This window comes from Atractosteus spatula, chromosome 4, assembly GCF_055471065.1.
Source record: "Atractosteus spatula isolate fAtrSpa1 chromosome 4, fAtrSpa1.hap1, whole genome shotgun sequence".
In the NCBI taxonomy this organism is placed as follows: Eukaryota; Metazoa; Chordata; class Actinopteri; order Semionotiformes; family Lepisosteidae; genus Atractosteus; species Atractosteus spatula.
Window position 1 is genome coordinate 61111728 of NC_142709.1, and position 18536 is coordinate 61130263.

An 18536-nucleotide genomic window follows, 5' to 3' on the forward strand; every position below is an offset into this window, starting at 1 on the left:
TATGATCAGATTAAACGGCCTTGTCAGCTCTTGGTACTTTGCTTCTAGTGCACTGACAACGTCCTGTACATTGTACAGTATATAGTATGACAAGTTCCATCAACACAACACCATACCTCAAAATTCTATAAAATGGCAGTCTTATCAAATATGAATGAAATATTTTTGAAGTTATGTTGAGGGAAAATTAAAGAAAAAAAACTAAAAATAAGCAACTGAAGCGCAAATTCCAATAATGAATGAGAAAAGGACTAACTGTATCTCTATCCATAGAGAATAATTGTAGTTCTACAATAAAAAGCAGTGAAAGATCTTATAAGTTTGAAAACCTACTCAAATCACTGAAAAGGGCAGCAAAGCAGTATAAAAGTTTCCTAAAGCACAATAAAACAAAACAGGCAAGTTTGCTAATGAGAAAATCTCTCTTCTTAAGAGAGATAATGGGCTTACCTTAATGGGATGTTATTGCTTAAGAACATTTCAGCTACACTCATTAACTCCCCTGTGCTCTCATGGGTAGGATCAACAAGGAGAACCTTAAATAAACAAGAAGGCAATTGAAATAAGCAGATTTCTGAGTTAATTATTGCTTCTATTTTTTTTAAAATAAATAAATCATGTTACCAAAAGGAATATCTCTGGAAAAAATGTTATAGCCAAGATCTGGCAATCAGACTATGGTTAAAGGAGATTAGTTATATATCCCATAAAGAGAAAAAAATGACCCTGAAAAACTTATTTTTCCTGGGACTATACAGACAGAATTGTGTGGTAATAGGTTAGAAGGTTTCTGCATCTCTTGAACTGCTAATCATTTAATAAAGATCATAAAAATAGAGAAGTATGCAAGAAAATATTTCATATATCAACACCTTTCTCCAAAACTCTCCTGAGGAAAAACCACATTGTTGTGTTTCTATGGAGAGCTAAGCCAGGGGCAACACACACCCCTTGTGTACACAGGCTGCTCTAAACACAATGTCTTACTAATGTAAAATACAAAAGAAAAGAAAAGCGTGTTTCTATATTTTTAAATACTAGCAAGCCTGAATGAAAAGACCAAGGACAGCTTTAGACAGAAATTCAAGGTGCAATGATCGATGCATCAGAGTGATTCTGGACTCTTATTGCAAATCCCCTGTTTTTCATTCCTGGGATTACTAACATGACTGAGCAATATAATTCAAAGTGTTTTAGAAGATATGGAAACCCCAGGACATGTTTTAATCGGCATCTTTGTAAACAGCATCCAAGCATATCTTGTACCCCAGGCATAACACAGATTCTATATACAGTTTTGAGAGAAGACTTTAATATTTAATGTTACAGTACATTTGCAAAATATTGTAATTTATCACTACTGAAACAAATCAATTCCAGTGCTGCAGGAAGAGAGATTACCTGCTGTACATTTTATTTTTAAGAGCGAATTTGCATGAGACTGCATTCATAAAGGATGCACTTACAAAGTTATGGAAATTCTTCCTGATCTGTCGGATAACTCCGGGGAAGGTAGGACGCAGGAGCTCTTGTACACTGGACATCCATGAATTGTACCTGCTGTCTGTCTCAAGGTTATTGATCCACTGTAAAAAACAAAAAGCACCAGTTTTTTTTATTACCGGAGCAGCCTGCTCCAAGCAATAGTTCCAATTTCAGACACAACTGAGCAGACCATTTTACATCCTACATAACAGGCACTAGTTCAGCATGGTTCAAGGAAATTAAACTAGTCTTTGGTTTCTTGTACAAAATCTTAAACCTTATTTCCCCAAAGAAACAAGGGTTTAACAATCTGTACTCCTTGTAGCTGTCTCCCTGAAAAGACACAGAACCTTCCTTAAGTTTCACTGTGCCAATGAATTATTAAAGAAATACAGTGTCTGTTCAGAATTTAGAGTAAAACCCTGAGTCTAAGCATAGCCTCTACTCTGCAATCCCATTCTAATTTTGGTTGCAATAAAAAGAAGTGTAAGCAACAAGCTAGCAAGGTCTTTCTGACTATTCCCAACCAGGCACTGGCTTTGACGAATACTCACGTATATGGCAGAGTTTCTGATGTTCACAGCATAGTCCGAGTCCGAGGGCTGCACATTGAGCTTCAGGATGTCATGGATGAAAGGAGTCTCAATCAGTAAACTACGGAGGCCTTCCATTACCCGAGCCTCATTGCGCAGCATGTCAAACACACTGCAGGGAGGAGAACAGAACACGTTCACGGAAAATCACACAGGAACAGCCTCAGCACCCTCGCACCACCCTCCCCACATACCTGAAGATATCCTGAACGTCCAAGTCAATGTGAAGTCCGTTGATGAAAAGTGCCGAATCGCCAGGCTGGAGCCCCAGAGTTCCTTTAAAGAACTAGACAACACGTAGATGTTAATGTTAATGTTAATGCACTATTACAGCGGATCATATTCTATAACACATGCTTGATATTTTTCCTAGATACTCCATAAAACAGAATATTGTGAAGCCTGTGACTGTACTTTCCTACTGCTAGGGATGCCTAAATGTTAAGTGGCCATTCATGCCAAGCATGTTAGAGAAACACTGCTTGCAGTAAAGGAGGTTTTATGATGTAGTAACAAATAAGGGACTTCAGAGGCTTTCCTAATACAAAATATTCAGAACTGTATAGATGGAAAGGAACTGGAGTCAACAATCTTTAACAATCATTTAAAAGCAATAATCAACACCACCATCACTTACAGGCTGAGCTTGCCCTATGAAAAACAATTTTCAATACCCACTTAATCCAATATTCAGGACACAGTGACCTGGAGTCTAACCTGACAGGCAAAGGACCCAAATTAGAATGGAGCCTGGATGGGCTGCCAGTCCATCACGGGACAATTTGGAGATGCCAATTAACCTAGACTGGGACACCAGGTGAAAAATCATACTGCCATGGTAAAGCTATGTGAACACTTCACACAGAAGGCACCTTGGGTCAAAATCAAATTCAGGACCCAGGAGCTGTGAGGATGTAGTGCTAACTACTACACATACATTAATTGATACAGAGAAATGTTCTCTGTAAATCTTACTTAAAATGTAGTTTGGAATTATGGTATAACAACACGATAACGTGAAGGAAAAATAGATTTTATTAAGTTAACATCTCGTACAGTACTGCAAAGTATTCAGAGTGCAGAGATCTTAACATGTTAGCTGCACCGTAAATAAGGAGGCAGATGAAAAGTTTAATTTCTCTGGTGTTTTTTTCTTCCTGCAGCAGCAATGCGAAGAAATTGAAAAATTTGCTAGCCTGTTTGCATTCAAGAAATAACTCTGCAGGGAGTTCCGATTACAAGTCAGCAAATGGCTCCCTTGGGTCCAGCACAGCGCAGAGCTCTTGGATGAACTTTTTGCTTGGTTTGGCACAACTATTGATTTCAACACAAAGAACAATCTCCCCTAATGAATTCTTAGAACTATACTGGAGGAATATAGTTTAATATTATGACTAATATGACTAAAAACTCCCGATTCATTTAAAAATATAAATTATGATTGGGGGATTACTTTGAAGAAGGAACACCACAAGCAATGGTGTAATTAATATATCTTTTCATTTTTCATACTGAAACTGTTACTGATTTTCTTTTGTACTGTTACTAATTAGGTTGCAAATCCACACATTGCAGCAAAATCCATCTTTTTAAAACTGAATGTCGAAGCACTATTAGTCATGACAGAGGAGTATGAAGTTGTGCAATTACAGCCAATGAAATGAAAAACTGACACATTACTGCTTCTCATTAACTCCAGGCCAAATTGCTTCAATCAATAACTAAAAACAATAACCAAAAGGATGACAAAGAAACAAAATAAATCACAGATGTGGTAATTATGCCATTAAGTTCCTCAGGAAAAAGATAACTTTTCATAGTTGTTAAAGTAAAGATGGAAAAGAAAAGCCCTAACAGACAGGAGCTATGATTCTACAACCCACAATTAAATGAAACAGATCTATTCCCCCAATAGATGTTGTTGCAATATGAAAGACTGTTTCTTTTATTGCACAGTAGTGCTATCTAACCTTTTACTACCTTTTAACTAATCTATAACTGGTTACGTATTTCACAAAATGAACAAATATATTTCAGAAAATCTAATTATTCTGATAGACTGTCCTAAAGAAATTTAGTTTAGTGATCATCCATACCAATATATATATATATTATATAGATTTGGGATGCATGACAGTACATGGATAGGTACATGGATAGGAAGAAATTCTTTCATTAAAAAATTGTGTTAAAAGTTTATGCAAGCCTCTTGATATTGCTTGATTTTAGTGCAAACCTCAATTAACAAGTTAGGTAAATATGAATCCTTAGTTTGTGATTAGACTACAATGTACTCCAATTAAAATAAATATAGAAAATAGAAAAGTACAAGACAATTAATTTGAACCATACTAGCTTAAAACAGCTGCTTTCAAAATCACTAATAAATCCTTTAATGTTGCATTCCACTATTTCTATGTATTTTTTTTTTCGTAGACAAGTCAGAATGAAAATAAAACTGAAATACTGCAGGAGGATATAAAAAAATGTTTAACAGCATTTTAAATTGTAGAGTAGATCACAGTATTACAGCATTTTTTTACAAGAATACAGTAAATGAAAATTTCACAAAATGAAGATACAATCACTTACTTTCTGGTTTTCCTCAATTTCCTTTCGGATTTCAGAGTTTACCACAGTTTTTGTTATGGATCTATGGCAAAGAAAACAAGAGAAAAAAAGCTCATGTACCAGTATGGAACAATGAATTTTGTAGATGAATGCAATATGGTCCTTCATTTCTCTTTAAGAATCAAATTGAAAGACTCCTCTGAAAACTCATCTGTTCCCAGTGTGTGAGAACCAACTGAAGCATAATAACAATCATCACGGCTGCTGGCAGGTCATTTTTCAGACTTTGTTAATTAAATGCATTTAGTTTTTATTACCACAGCTTTGCAATTATATTCTCTGCAAACCAGTACCGCAGAGCTTGAACAGATTTATTTGTTTTTAGCAATTTCTTAATACTTTTGTGCAGCAGAAATTATGCAGCAACAATCAGTAAAAAAATATCATTTTTGTCAGGGTAAATGGTTTCAGCATTCTCAGTCATGTTGAGAAAAGACTCGCTTTTAAATACTAGAGTGCTCCAAATCCGTGTACGTTTAATCATGGATGTGTTTAGACAGTATTTGCACCGAGAAACACAACACAAAGCGAGTAATTAGCAATTTAAATTTCTTTTTTATAGAACGGCGTTATGCTGTTGTGACAGGTTCAGAAACCCTCCTGAGGCGGCAGTGTAATGAGCTTTTAGAACCTTGCGGGCAGAATTCTCTTCTGAACCGAAGAATGGGAATCAAAGCAGAGGGTGACAATGTGGAAGGGATAGGGAATGGCACTGTGCCGTCATCGCGGAACATTCTGTAGACCACAGCTTGTTAACAAAGCAGCCGATACGGCACAAGACGGAAAAGTGTGGATCTGGAAGGAAAAAACGACACCACCAGACTGTGGGGCCAAGAGGTTGCCTGCAAGTCTCTCACATGTAATTTCTCCACACGTGAATGAGCTTGTAGGAAAGATGCTTTTAATACAGCTTGCCGCCCTTTCATCCTTGCATTTCACAACTGACACACATCACTAACCTCTGGATCAATTAAGCAACCTAACATAAACAATAAACAATGAGCTGGATGATGTGATCTTGTCAAGGACATCTTGATTATGTTGATTCTCAGCTTCAGCTCAGTTTTATTTTCAGACTTTAAGAACTGCCAACAGTGCAGCTTCATTTTTTTTTTCAAATTTCTGGCAAAGCAGGTAAAAAAAGGAACATGCTTCATTCTTTCCTTGTTAAAGCTGTCTGCAGGCCACAAATCAGCCTGAGTTACCTGGCTTTAGTTGGGAAGTTCTGGCTCAGGTCCCTCATAACCATCAGGGCATCCACAGAGGGGGCAGCCAAGATCCGAGCAGCTGTCTGGAAACTGAGGTCTGGGAGAAGAAAAATTCCAAAAGGCATTGCCAACAGATAGATCATAATACCACTTCATCAGAGAGGTCCGTCATGAAACAAGTAACGAGATATGAAAGGTGTTTAATTAAATTCAATCTCATCTTAAACCTCATAAGAACCGTTAATTGGAAATTGTGCTGGTAATAAATGTTATACCAATAGCGGCCCCAGCTCAATATACACATTCAATCACCAGTAGAGCTGGGAAAGAAAATAAAGATAATTGAAAGCAAGAAAATACCCATCAGCCCATATGTCTGCTAACAACAGACCCATCCTTGAGTCACAGCAAACTATATTGAGACGATCAGAATTAACGGCAAGCAAATCTCCTGGTGAAGCCCATGTGCATCTCTCCTGGATTCCACACTCATTACAGGAAAATGTACAGGAGAGTTAAAACATGAACATGACCTGATCATCTGTGCTCTTTGCTGAGCCTGAATCACTGAGGTCTTATCACTACATTTGGATGTATTAAGCATCCATCCATTTTCTAACCACTTCATCCAATTCAAGGTCATGGGGGAGCCAGAGCCCATCCCAGAAACCAATGGGCACAAAGCAGGGAACACCCTGGTTGGGACACCAGCCCATCACAGAGAGACGTACATCACTCTTTCCTTCATTCAAGGAAAAAATGATGCATGTTCTTACATACACACAAACAGACAAACACTCACTCTCAAACACTGTTCAAACGACTTTCAAAAGACGACACCAATTGAAAAACCTTTTTGACTTGAGACAACCAAACAAATGTAGTTCTTTCAGGTGTGTGCAGGACCTGCAGGGACAGGATAAGAGCACCAGACTCGGAGCGAGAGAGAGAGCGCGAGACAGAGAGCGCGAGCTCACCTTGCAGCTGCCAGACCTTCAGAGGGGCCATCTCATTGGTGCTCTCCACCAGGTGCTTGCGCAGCTCCTTCAGCTGCTCCTGAAGCTCTGGGTACAGTGTCCTGGGAGACAGGGGGGTGGGTGGAGAGATTCAGCTCAGATCCTCACAGGAGCTAAGAGTGGCCACGGTGTTCACTCTTCATATACATTTCATCAGCCCACAGTGTATTCCTAGTGCAAAATAAGACTGAAGAAGCAGTGTTTACAGGGAAGCCTCTACTATTTCTCTTAAACCTAGCATACCTGCACGATAAAGTGTTTTTCTTCAGATTTTTCTATATATACATCCATATCATTTTCTTAAGAAGCTAACAATATGCTTTTTATTTTTTTAGAAAATGTGTTGATTTAATTTCTCCCTACTTACTCGATCCCAAAAAAACTGTTCATGAAGGTGTACCAGCTTATCACTTATCAGCTTAGGTGTATTAGATGTAAAGCTGGACAGTTCCTGCCCATCACAGGTAAGAGTGAGAGCAGCAGTGTGTGACAATAAAGAGCACTTACTTCAGCTTTCCAAAGAGGAATCCCTGGACTTCATCAACTGGGTCATTCTCTCCAATAACTGTAGCGTTCACTTCAGCCCCTGAAATCAACAACTGTTTTAAAACCATATACACTACTACAATTATTTTTATTTTTATACCTTAAAGCAAAACCTAGGCAAAATTATGTGGAATATGAAGCTGAACGTAATACCCTACTCACTGTATTGTGTAACAGTAAAATAAAAATGTATACTTCCGATGTTTTTATTAGGCCAATGCAGTAAGGGTTATAACCTCAGTGAAAGACAATCAACCTATGACACTAAACAAAACCGTGAACCTATAAAAGTTTTCCATTAAGTGCCATTTAAACCCTGATATTTAAACAAATACAAGTAGTTTGTTGATCCACACGGTGGTGTCCTGTTAGCTCTTGGATCTTGCGTTTGATCCCAGACTGGGGCACCATCAGTCTCTGCAGTGGAATTCTCCAGGTGGTTCTGTTTCCTCCCATATTACAAGTATATTGTCTAGCTTAACCAGTGTATTTAAACTCTTCCTTTGTGTCTGATTGTGTGCACATGTCTCGTGATATACTGATATAAAGTCCAGGGTACAGTTCAACCCTGCACCCTTATGCTTTTAGCATATGCTTTATAAGTAGGAATAGGCGCCTTTCTCATAATGGATGATCAGAGGTAGTTTACTGTTAATCTCATCTACCTTTCCAAACACTTTTGTTCAGAGAGAATCTTTGGACTGGTTTCATTTCACCCAGAACCCACAATACAGTAAAACATTTTAAAAAAGAGAAACTGAAAAGAAAATGCAAGACAAAAAAGACATTTTACACAACATAACCAAGTGTCTTCATAGAATGAGCTTCACTGGGAAGAGAAATTTACCTTGGACCTGAGTATCATCCTTGGCTTTGTACTCCTGATTTTTGATGGCCAGTTCTACACCATATCCAGAGAGGTAAACCTTACTGTTACTTGGAGTCTGTTCATTAAAGATATTAAAAATAGAATAGACAATAGAATGAGAAACTAAGCCCACTGAGTTTTCAGAGAAAATAAAACACAGTGATCAACAGTCACAGTATTCTTGTGTTTTTCAGAGCTGTACAGTGGTTTCTCTTGGTATCTAACACTTACCGCAAGGAAATGACGAAGAACGTAGGAAATCTGTCCACGGTTAGCCTTGGAAACAAGCAGTTGATGGAACTTGGGAAACTCTTTGCTTCCCATTTCGGCATATAGAATAACCACAGGAACATCAGGGTTAGAGACAGGGAACTTGTGGTCACCTTTAAACAGATATGGCTTTGGCCTAGAATTAGAGAGCAAAGAAAGAAGGGAGCTATTTTATTGATCTGCAGTTTTGTGTTTTATTAGAAGTAGAACAAAACATTTTAAAATTGTTATCTAAATAAAATAGTAGTAATCAAAATGATGATCATTTAAAAACCCAAAATGCCAATCATTCCACAGCAGGCATCTAATGGCGATACCACCTACCTTTTCCTCAGAACATGTGATCTTGTAATGTAACCTAGGCAACAAGCATAAATCTTATACTTACCTCTCTGAAGCTGTCTCCAACATGTCGTTTAAACTTTCTGGGTTGCACGATTTTTCTCCATGAACACTGAAGAAAGCCTTGCAGCCTGGAGGAGGTGTTTCATTAGCAGCAATCTGCAAAGTTAAATAATGAGAATTTAATTAATCCAATTATTTAGTTTTGATTATGATCAAATATAATGTAATTAATGTAATTAAAGTATAACGCATACAATGTAATTAAGATTTTTTTTATTTTCTAGCACTGACTATTGTAATGTAATGTTCTGCTGGATAGCACCATTACGAAAATGAAACAGCTTGAGCAAAACAATGTGGCGAAGTGAGCTGTTCATGTCACTGCACTGGCTTTAAAGATTAGAGCACACAGTATGATTTTTTTGTTACCTTTCAAAGCTTGACCCGCCCTATTTTCACTTTTGTTTTTCAACTTTGTATTCTTTCCCTCCATGCCTTGTCTTCAGCAGATCTTGGTGCCTGGGACCACTGCGAATTCTAAGTGACCAAGATTTTGTTCGGTCTGCAGCTAAGCTGTGGAATTCCAGCTGTCCTTGTCCGTATGAACCTCTCGAGTCACACAAACACACCTTGAAAACCTCACGTAGACATACTTTCCTGCTCAGCCTTTAATTTTTGCCTTTTTTATTGTGTCTAGGGATGTAAGGCATGAAATGATGCGGTATAAAAATAACTTGATTTAAGAACTCTACATTAACTGAACATTAACATTAATAGAAGACACCTGCACACCTGAAGAAGGCTCCACGGCCGAATGTTGTGTTCTCTTTCTTCTTTTTTTCAGCATGGAATAAACCTATTACTTGTTCCTTTGCAGCCTACGCATGCTGACGCAGCTACCCACCTGAATTAATAGAAGACTGTTTCCAGCACGTGGAGCAACTTATTTTATCTCACATCTTTCCATTTTCTCAAACTTTGAACGAATGGATGCAATAGTTTGTAAAGAACAGATCCCATTACCAATTTACTAAACATCTGAGGAGGGCCCTGACCTGCTGAAAGGAGTGCACTGTAGCCGAGTACGCTCGCAGAGACAAGGCAAACTTGAGCATGTTGAGCTGCAGTGGGCTGAGGAATGGGGCGGCTCTCTTCAGAATCAGATGGTAGTATGAATAATCCGAATCTGACAGACAAAACGACAACAGCTAGAAATCACCCAAGTGCGAACAAACCTTCACGAGCATTACTGACTTTCCAGTTGGTTGTATTTCCAGGTATTATTTTATAACCCTATAAAACATAACCCTGGTAGAACACAAGACATAACTAATTACTTTAAGTGGTGACAGTGTGCACTGATGGGGATTTCAATAAAACACAGTGGATCTGACATAGATTGGGAAATCTGTCAAGTTTTCTTTAGTCTTTAGTAACTGTTATTTGTTCAGAAAAAAACATTAAATATATATTTTCATTACACGTACAAAGATGTAGTCAGAAATCTGATTAGATAAAACCACGTTTTAAACATAATAATGGAAATAAAGCTAAGTGGTATTCATAATGCAGATCTCCCATTTAAATTCTTCAGGTAGATGGATAAACACAGTAAATATTATCTTTAACCAGGTAAAAACAAAATTAAACCCTGGGACCATGAACATATAGGGACAAAACTGTATATTTTTAATGAAACTATGTGAAAAGGAGTGGAATATTATGAATATATTTAAAGTTGTAACTAACAGCTCACAACAGACATCTAAACTTACACTCACTCTCTTTTTAAAGTATCTTAATGAATCATACATATTTACAGGACTACTCAGAGAACAGAATTAAAACCACCCTTACCTCCACGGTCATCTTCCCCAATTTCTTGATTAACTTCGACAAAATCCCAGAACTGCTCCTCACTTTCTTCAGCTAAAAATTCACTAAAAAAAGAAAAAAACACAACTGTTACATGGCATCCACAGAATTAGCACGTTCTGTTATTTTTGAAGAGAAACTCCACAATTCAATACTTTTTATATATTTCATATATTTTCTCCATGTGTGACATTCCACTGTAAAAATCCCTGGATTAAAATGAAGACATTCTTATCATATATAATGAATTATGGGTGCTTGACACACTTTTAATAAATGTTTAAAAACGTTTCAAATGCTATCATGTGAATTTTATAAGGTTGATAGATTGAAATTATATATACACATACAAAAGCACTAAAATTCTGTTAAAATTTAAATCTGTCATAGGCACTACACATGTAACAGACAAAAATATGTTTACTCCATTTGAGAACTGCTATATTTCACTTATACGATGAGGTTAACTAAATAACAGTACATGGCATTTACTGTAAGAATACTATGTTAAAAACTAAGGATAAAATGAAAAAATACCAAAATTAAAAGCATAAAATGATCTATTCTCAAGTCTCATTTAAGTTAAGAGCAGCAATGGAATGCATAAATGGCATCTTTCATTAGCTCTAAAAATCATTAAAAAACACAATCAGATAAAAGAATAAAATTATTTCCTTTCGTATATACACACAATCTGAAAATCTCTGGGTTTTTAATTGCACACATTGCGATAACACGGTGACGATACAGAAAACCGTCAAGGTCTGCCCAAATTGAGTCATGCAAAGATTATTCCCTCCCTGTTTTTGAAAGCGTATTTTGCTTATACTACAAGCTTGACACAGATTAAATTAACAGAACAGCTTTTGCAAAGCACTGTAAATAAGTATTTTTAGATTTTATCTCCTTTTCCTGCTATATGCTACTATTATCAAACAATATCGAAATATCTTGACACTTTTAAGCGTAAGCAATACATATCATATCATTCTCTGAAGCATGCCTCTCATTGTGAAATACAAAGAGTAACAGTAACAAAGACACAACGAATCCAATTGACTGCTTCCCCCCCCCCCCATTTTCTGGTATGTTCTTTGTGACTAACTTGGAGTTAACTTAATTCAGAGTAAGAAGTACAGAAAACAACTGATAATGTATAGTATTGTTTATTTCATTTGTATTAGTTTGCCCACCTTTGTAAAGACAGATTCATTTTCAAAGAAATTATGGTGGACGAAGCGCAACATTTTACAACGTCTGTTCATATTTAAATAGAAACAACAGTATATTCCCTTTTCCTTATTCTGAAAAACAATACTAACTGCTTACTGTAACAAGTGTATTCACCAATAGGTGCACTACTGCTACCCACTGCTGCGGTTTCATGATCTTACCTTGCTTCCAGCAGGAGTGGAGTAGAAGCCCATTTTGTGGTGAGTGTTGTTGTCACAGCTTTGGAATCTCCTCTGACAGATGTGACAGACAGCCATATGAAGAGTACAACTGTAAAGGGCCCCATCCAATGACACACACCTGAGACACATGAAGAAGACCTTTAATGTCTACAGTCCAGGGAAAAGTAGAGGAGTTTATTGCCATACAGTATGTACATGTACATTGGAATTCCTATTGACACTGACCTCTCAGGACATACAAGCTACAGCAGATGACATAGTATGACAGACAACACCACACGATGCAGAGAGTACATTCCAAAAAGGCACATAACAAATAGTAACAACCAGTAACAATAAATATGTGGTAGTTAAAAAAAACATGGGAGTCCAAGTCAAAAGTGCAGAGTGCAGAGGAGCACAGAGTCTGAGGCACTGCAGTTAGCTGTTAAGGATACGCACTGCAGTTGGGTAGAAGCTGCTCTTAAGCCCAGTGGTCCGTGCTTTAATAGTGTGGTAATAGTGTGGGTTTGTGGTCAGGATCCTGAATGATGGACTGAGCTTTATCGCGACAGTGGAAGGTGTGAATCTCTCCGACTGATGGGAAGACACATCCTATAATCCTCTGTGCCATTGCCACAACCCTTTATAGAGCGTCTAATAAGTCCGACCGTAAGGCACTACAGCGGGTGGTCAAAACAGCCCAACACATCATCGGCAGTGCCTTACCATCCATCCAGGAAATCTACAACACCAGGAGTCTGAAAAAAGCCACCAAAATGATGTCTGACCCCACTCACCCCAGTCATAACTTGTTTGTTCCCCTACCATCTGGCAGAAGGTTCCGGTCACTCCAGTCGCACACAATTAGACTCCAAAATAGCTTCTTCCCCAGAGCTGTCAAGCTGGTGATACCCCCACTCCCTCGCATCATATTATGATCTCTCCTCACGTCTTCCTATACCCACAAGGACTGTACTCCTACACCACCACACACACATGTAAGCCAAATTGTACTGTCCCTTCGATAGCCCAGTAAAACTGTACCGGTCGTAATATTTATTAATTAACCATACTATTTTTAACCATACTATTTTTGCACTGTTCCAAGAATCCTGTTATATTTTCTCTGTTTGCGGAATTTTGCACAGTTTTGATTACATGTTATTTATGTTATTGATTATGTTATTACACGTTACTGTTATTGCTATTGTGTTACTGTCTATTGTCTTATCCTCTGTCCTATTTATATACTGCACCTGAGTGACTAATGAGAAACACTTTTCATTATACTATGCACCTGTGTAAGTATAATGACAATAAAGTTGAATTGATTTGAATTGTCATGCATGGTAGTCTTGCTGTACTACGCAGTGATACCACTAGTGAGGACACTTTCTACAGTGCTGCGATAAAAGTTCATGAGAACATCATGTAATATTCTTGGACATTTGCAGATAACATATTATTAATGCAGCATGCTGATTAATGGATTTTAACCTAGACATTCTGCATCATTATGGCAAAAACATTATTACTTGTAATGAAGGTGATGAATAAACAGAATTTAGAATCTACTCAAGCTCAGATGACATGGAAATCATTTCCAATTAAAACATTGTGGCATCCTTTGTGTTATAAATAAAATGAATAGAATTTAAATAAATTGAACGCTCAATCTAAATTAAGCAAACTTCATAGACTCATGACTTCAAGTAATATATACTAATGTTATTCAGCTGCAGTTGCCAAACTCCAGAGTAAAACTTTAGTACTCTAGTCCCTGCTGGTAGTAAAAACAACACACGTAGTTATACGTAAACCACTGGCCACTTGAATTTCTCTGAATGCCCAGACTGGAATTTCTTAAAACGACTAAAGAAAACAAATGCACAACACCGTTTGAAAATCGTATTTTTCTAAAATCGTTTTTTTTTTTTGGTTAGGAAAGGCTTCCACCTGCCCGTCCTCACCTCAAATGACACTTTCTCAACCAATTATTGGTCCCAGCGTGGCCGAGTCAGCAGAGCAATCGTCCAATAAGCGCCCAGGCAACATATCCAGGATTGCACAACGCCTCACCTAATTTTAACTACATAATGCAATATTTACAGGCGATCACTTTGAACCTCTTACGGTTTCAGTTAATTTCTTGGTGATGCCAGTTTGCAGAACGATTGTCGAACGCACGGTATCTTGCAACACGCCTCTTAATGCACAATTGAAAAGAGTTTTATTTTCCCTGTGAAGGGAAGCGTATCCAGCAACGTGCAAAACTGTCGATGATACCTGTTGTATTTCAGCGTCTAATAAACTTGAAGCTTGCAGTGTATTGGAAAAAAATGCCTTTTCGAAATCCACAAAAACAATCTGTTACCAGTATACAATAATACGACGTAGTAACGAAATATTGTAAGGAGCATGAAAGCACGACATGTTTGCAAAATTCTGTTAATCATAATCAGCTTTGTTATTTTCTTAAAACAAATGGGAAACAGACAAGAAATCCTATGATCTTGTTACCAAGAAATGGTTTGAGAAAGTGAAAGCAGAAAACCTTCTGTGAAGAAGACTACAGTATAGATAAGATTCAAAATCCACTTTTCAATAACCTTTTGTGTGAGAAAACAATTACAATGTACATGTTCCCCAAAACAAAAACCCCAGATCTTATATTTGCGTTAAATTACACTTACCGAAACCGGCTTCCCCTAGTCTGATAGCCGCCATGTTTGAGAAGTAAGTGGGGTCCTGAGGTTATAGGTGAATGAAAATTTTGCCAGATCACGTATAATGCTTCTTCATGTACATACTAATACAAATACTAAAACTTGACTTTAAATTAAATTGATGATTATGATTTCAAACATGAAAATCAATATAACAGGAAGAGTTTTGCGGCCGAAAATAGCCACCTTACTGTAGCAGCCATATTGGCTCACGTCGATATCTACATGAGAGAAACAAGATGGCCTCCATTGCATCGAAATGGATCTTCAGAAATGCTCTGGTAAAAAGAAATATTATCACAAGGCAATTTCCTGCTGATTTTTTTTATCCCACCTTTAAAAATCTGAGATTTGAACATGTTCAAACAAAAGCTTTTCTTAATGTTGTAGTTCACATATTTTTCCTTTTATAAAATATGGAAAGCATGTGTTCATACATTCTCAATAAAAATACGAATATTTGCCTACGCAAGTGAACAGCACTTTTTAGTGTGCTCATGTATATGCACAGAGATAACAATCCTCATTTAAATGTAAGTGATTCTGTTATTGAAAAGATTATTTCAAGAAGTAAAAAAAAAGTCAGAGATACAAGGTTATAAATATTGTGTAATATAAGTATTATACATTTTTTGATTATGTTTTTTACTTTAAAATGTGAGATTCTAAAGCAGGATGTAAGCTAAATAAAAATAGCTGTTATTAGATTTCTTTTAGTTTGGTATTGAGCAGCCCTGGTGATAATACAGAAACGTAGCTGTGCTTATTTTTTAAAAATACTCTTTAAGTCCCACTACACAGTAGATCAGATAGAGAAGCGAGAGATTTCTTCACCAATTGAGTTCAGATGGATTTTTAAGTAGGTCAGATTGTGCAAGCAAAAAGTGGAATTTAATGAGGACAGTAGGGACAAGTCCCCATGCCTCTAGTCAGTGCCACTTGAACTTTAATATCCAAGCAGTGAGAACGTCCATTAAATCTCATCCAAAGGCCAGCAGCTACTACTGCACAATGTACCCTGGGAAAATGGCACCTACTGGCCCCAACAACACCACTAAAATACTGCCACCCTGTCTCCCATCCTAGTACTGAGCTTTTCTTCACTCCTGAGAGCAGATCATATCAGGCTGCAAGGTGTTTTAACAATGTTGTCAGAGTAAACATACAACTTTATACAGAGTGTGCCTTCTTTTTTGGTTTTATAATTGATGATCTAAATGTGTCTCTGTATTTGATAGAAGGAATCCATATAACACACTATAACATCACTTTATGGGCCACATACAATTTCTTGCATTAACAATTTGTCTTTTCACATACCCCAGCTTGCTCTCCATGAGACACAGACAGGGAGAGAAGCTTGGGGTCAGAGCGCAGGGTCAGCCATTGTACGGCACCCCTGGTGCAGATGGGGTTAAGGGCGTTGCTTAGGGGCCCAACGGAGTAGGATTCCTCTGCCGGCTGCGGGATTTGAGCCGGCAACCTTCCAGCCACAGCCACAGCTCCTTAGCCACAGAGCCACCGCTCTGCCCCGTAGTGTTACTGATGCGTTGGCCGGTAAAGAGCAAACAGAAATAATAAATATAATATAACAAGCAAGAAAGGGATGATAAGTTAACCATCAGCCCCAGATCTGTGCTGTTGACCTGCCAAAAGATAGAATACCCAGTTGGAATTAAACAGTTGCTGATGTTGACTAAACCATTTACTTTGATGGGGCTGAGCAATGTTTTTTCCCCCAAAGGCCAGCATGTGGTTCAGTGAGGCATGGTTTTCCTTTTGATTTCGTCCTGTGGTTTACAAACCTGCTCTATTTTCTTATCTTATCAGCCATGATCTTCAACCCAGGACCAGGTGAACCTGTTTGCTCACATAAGAAATATTATCTATAAGATGATATAGGGATATATGATATGGGATTTAAAAAAAAAACACAACATAATAAATAATAATAATACTATACATTTATTTGCTTATTTATTTCTCCGGGCTTTTTAAAAAAAGCCACCATTACAGACCAATAAGCATCAGTATACAGCAGATCAGGTGGAAAAGTGAGAAAGTGCTTCATCAATTTATCGAAAGGGGAGCCTCAGGCAGGACATCTAGGCAGCTCAGAATGGAAAGTATCCAGCTTACCAGGGCTGACACCCCTGCTCAGATCTTTAATGACCAAATAGTGGGGACCTTGATTTAAAATCTCATCCAAAGGGCAGCACTTCCCACAGCACCGTTCCCTTTCACCATACTGGGCCAGTGGTCTCAGAAATTCTGGTCAAGAAGGAAAAGTAGATCCCACAGTATACCAACACCACTTACCACAGCAACCTAATTTCCCTTAGAGCAGGTCTGTCCCATGTCATTCCTGTAGTGTCTCTCTGTTCCTCTGTCAGTACGGCTGCAGCTGTTTGATATGTTCAGAAATGTGGGACCTCCTGTATTCAGTAATTCAATGCTGATTTGGAATGAAGCTCTGTAAAAAATCCAATACTGCAGGTCCAGGATTGGACTGCCCTGCTTTTGAGCTTTCTTGTCCCAGTACTATCTAGCCCTAGCCCTGCTTAGCTTCTATGATCTGATGAGATCAAGCTACAGTAGATGAATATAGCACTGTAGTGACTGAGGTTGGGAACCTTCAGCCAGTTCAGGTTAAAACCTGAAGGTTACCTGAAACCCGAAACCAGGTTAAAGCCTGAACTAGGATATATTTCTCAATCAACTCAATTAGTTCTATAGTAATTTCTTATATGCATGAGAACACCAATTACAATGTTATGGCTTGCATGATACAGCTTGATGAATGGTAGATATAGTGTAACATCCATTTTCCATTTGGCAATTAAGAATAAATATGCATTTGATAAGACCTAAATACATGGAAAATACAGTCTAAAACTGCATTATAGGAAAAAAGAATAATTGACTTCAAAGTGTGCTATAATATTTAACTCTGCAGTGCCAAGAGTATTTTCTAAAAGCAATGTGTTGCACTACAGAATAGTACCCCAGAATTAATGTCACATTTTGCAGTACAGGGCATTTATAGTAATCCTATCCAGCCATTTCATCCAAATGATGGAGAGCTATTTAGGTATTGTGCATTTTGTTTTATTAGAAAGTTTTCAGATGTAGAAAGGTTTGATGGGAAGCTGAAAGCTGGGGCATTTTAAGATTTCCCTGAGGATCTGTAATCCTGGATCACTCTTGACATTTAACCTCTATGGACTTGCCTGGTGGATAGAGAAAGAAAAGCCTTTACATTAATATGATTCAGTTCATTTTGGGGGTTGCTGCTACATCAAAAGCCTAAACTCTGAGGATGGTGTACCGTAAGTAATCTCCGGGGAAAACACATCAGTATCCCTGCCTTCTGAGGAGAACACTGGTGCTGAACTAGAGAAAATCTGGTGGAGGGGTAGTTGTTCCACCATTGTTATCACTGTAAGATGATCCAGTTGTGCCTCCACACTGAAGGGCTGGGACTTCAGCAGAATGGTATAAAGATAAGGGTATGGAATAAGTCAGTGAATCAGCATAATCATAATTTATGACTGCAGTACATTATTCTCCCTGTAG

The 18536-nt window shown here is 37.8% G+C and overlaps 1 protein-coding gene across 2 annotated transcripts in view; it reads right to left on the reverse strand.

Annotated features, from left to right (window-relative positions):
* uggt1 (UDP-glucose glycoprotein glucosyltransferase 1) overlaps positions 1-14987 on the reverse strand; it is a 35272-nt gene extending 20285 nt beyond the window's left edge. Inside the window, exons 1-15 of one of the 2 annotated variants that reach the window (XM_088914597.1) lie at positions 14928-14987; positions 12232-12370; positions 10820-10902; positions 10018-10148; positions 9006-9118; positions 8579-8753; positions 8327-8423; positions 7441-7519; positions 6895-6995; positions 5915-6014; positions 4671-4731; positions 2273-2364; positions 2040-2190; positions 1467-1586; positions 451-536 (exon numbers count right to left, since the gene is read on the reverse strand). In XM_088914597.1, the coding sequence (XP_088770723.1) occupies positions 451-536; positions 1467-1586; positions 2040-2190; positions 2273-2364; positions 4671-4731; positions 5915-6014; positions 6895-6995; positions 7441-7519; positions 8327-8423; positions 8579-8753; positions 9006-9118; positions 10018-10148; positions 10820-10902; positions 12232-12370; positions 14928-14961 (1562 nt within the window). In that variant the 5' untranslated portion in view covers positions 14962-14987. The remainder of the gene's footprint in view (positions 1-450; positions 537-1466; positions 1587-2039; positions 2191-2272; positions 2365-4670; positions 4732-5914; positions 6015-6894; positions 6996-7440; positions 7520-8326; positions 8424-8578; positions 8754-9005; positions 9119-10017; positions 10149-10819; positions 10903-12231; positions 12371-14927) is intronic. The other variant, XM_088914596.1, reaches the window with a different exon arrangement.
* Between the last annotated feature and the right edge of the window lie 3549 nt (positions 14988-18536).